The 2147-nt window shown below is 39.2% G+C and overlaps 1 protein-coding gene across 1 annotated transcript; it reads left to right on the forward strand.

The window, feature by feature from the left end:
* Positions 1-310: 310 nt before the first annotated feature.
* LOC103955732 (cytochrome P450 82A4-like) lies at positions 311-2147 on the forward strand (the record flags this gene model as incomplete). The annotated part of the gene is made up of 2 exons (XM_018649469.2): positions 311-934; positions 1394-2147. Coding segments are annotated over 2 exons (1248 nt in total), but the record flags the coding sequence as incomplete, so codon positions are not given.

Genomic DNA, 2147 nt, shown 5'->3' on the forward strand with positions numbered 1-2147 from the left:
TGAGTCTATTTGAGTGTTTTGGGCTGTTTTGAGTCTTTTTAAGTTATTTCAAGTCATATAGGTCTAGGTAAGTGTTTTAAAGTTTAATTTTGTGTTTTTAAGTCAGTTTAGAGTAGATTAGCATCCCTAGTTAATCCCCGGTTAGAACAATCCCTACTTTTGTATAATTTGTGTGTCAATATAATTTTCACATCACTCTCCCATATGTAAACTCTATCACTGCTGGCTTTTTCACAGTAATCATCGTGTTCTATTACTTATCACGAAGATGGAGAGCTGCAAATCACAAGGGCAAATTATCACCACCTGAAGCCAAGGGTGGTTGGCCTATATTTGGTCACCTTCCCTTGGGTTCGGACCAGGTGGACCCTTTTGGCGAGAAATTCGCAAGCTAGTCACCTTGGAGTTGCTATCAGTCCGGAAGGTTGAGCTGCTCAAGCACATTCGAGTATCAGAAGTGACTGCTTTCTTGAAAGAATTGCACGAACTTTGGAGTACAAGGAAGAAGGAGAGCTCGAAAGATGGAGTGATTGTAGAGCTGAAGCAATGGCTTGGGGACATGACGCTGAACGTGATTCTTACAATGGTGACCGGAAAGCAGTATTCCGTGGCTGCCGCTGGGGATGAGAAGAAAGAAGCGCGTAAGGTTCAGACTGCATTGAGGGAGTTATTTGATTATCTGGGCATGTTTTTGGTGGGTGATGCGGTTCCTTATCTGCGGTGGTTGGATTGGGGTGGACATGCGAAGGCAATGAAGAAAAGTGCAACGGAAATGCACGCCATTGTTGCAGAGTGGGCTGAAGAGCATAAGCAGAGAAGAGCAAAAGGTGATGCAAAAGGAGAACAGGACTTCATAGATGCGATGCTTTCTGTGCTTGATGGTGCAGACCTTGGCAGTTTTGATGCTGATACGATCGCCAAAGCCACAAGCTTGGTACGTATATATAATTCATTAATTTGCTGGCAAATAATTAACCGTAAAAGGCTGGAGTTAGACACTAAACACATCAAGATTTTATTTTTAGTTTCAATACTTAATTAAGCTAATTGCATGGTCTCTAAAAAGAAAATGAAAACATAAGACAAGAATTTTTTTTTGAAAACATATGATTTCCAATTTTATGTATGACTCATGCAACATATTTGAGTGCTCACCAATAGGTGATGGTAGAGAGGTTATTTTTTTAGACTGTTTCTATAAACCATATAATGTAACGGTTGATAATTATGTTATTTCTTTAAATCTTTCAAAATAGAATTCAACCATCAATCGCCACATTCTTTGATTTACAAGATGTGATTTAAAAAGATAATCTCTTTAGCATTTTCATCGCCTAAAGAATGTATAAGTATAGATATCCCCTAATCAATCAAGGAAATATTTTTTTGGCAGAATGTTATTGCAGGAGGTGGCGATACCACCATGGTGACATTGACATGGGCAATATCGTTATTGCTGAACAACCCTCACGTTATGAAAAAAACCCTAAACGAACTAGACACCAAAACAGGGAGACAAAGAGTTGTGAGTGAGGAAGATTTAAGCAACTTGGTCTACATCCAAGCTATTGTGAAGGAGACGTTACATTTGTACCCAATGGGACCATTATCCAGGCCGCGTGTATTCAATGAAGATTGCACCATTGTTGGCTACCCTATCCGAAAGGGCACCCAATTCCTCCCAAACCTCTGGAAGATCCAAATTGACCCGAAATTTTGGCCTAAGCCACTCACGTTCAAGCCAGAGAGATTTCTTACCACGCACAAGGATGTTGATCTGAAGGGTCAGCATTTTCAGTTTATTCTTTTTGGAAGTGGTAGAAGATCATGCCCTAGTTTGGCATTTGGCCTTCAAACGGTGCAATTTACGTTGGCTAGTTTTCTACATGCGTTTGAAATCTCAAAACCGTCAAGTGCCCCAGTTGATATGACGGAGAGTTTTGGAATGACCAACGTTAAGGCAACTCCACTCAACGTTCTCAACAAACCTTGCTTATCTTCTGAACTCTATAGATAAAAGACGGAAATATAAAATATTATGTGTGTGGTATGAATAAGTGGTTTTCGTTGTTATTAATTTTATATAATTATGTGTATATCTCTATAGTCATGAAAAAAAACCGAGACATATCTATACTATTATTAAG

Source organism: the organism of the source record quoted next, unplaced genomic scaffold (genome assembly GCF_019419815.1).
Source record: "Pyrus x bretschneideri cultivar Hongxiangsu unplaced genomic scaffold, Pyrus_bretschneideri_v1 Contig1, whole genome shotgun sequence".
In the NCBI taxonomy this organism is placed as follows: domain Eukaryota; kingdom Viridiplantae; phylum Streptophyta; class Magnoliopsida; order Rosales; family Rosaceae; genus Pyrus; species Pyrus x bretschneideri.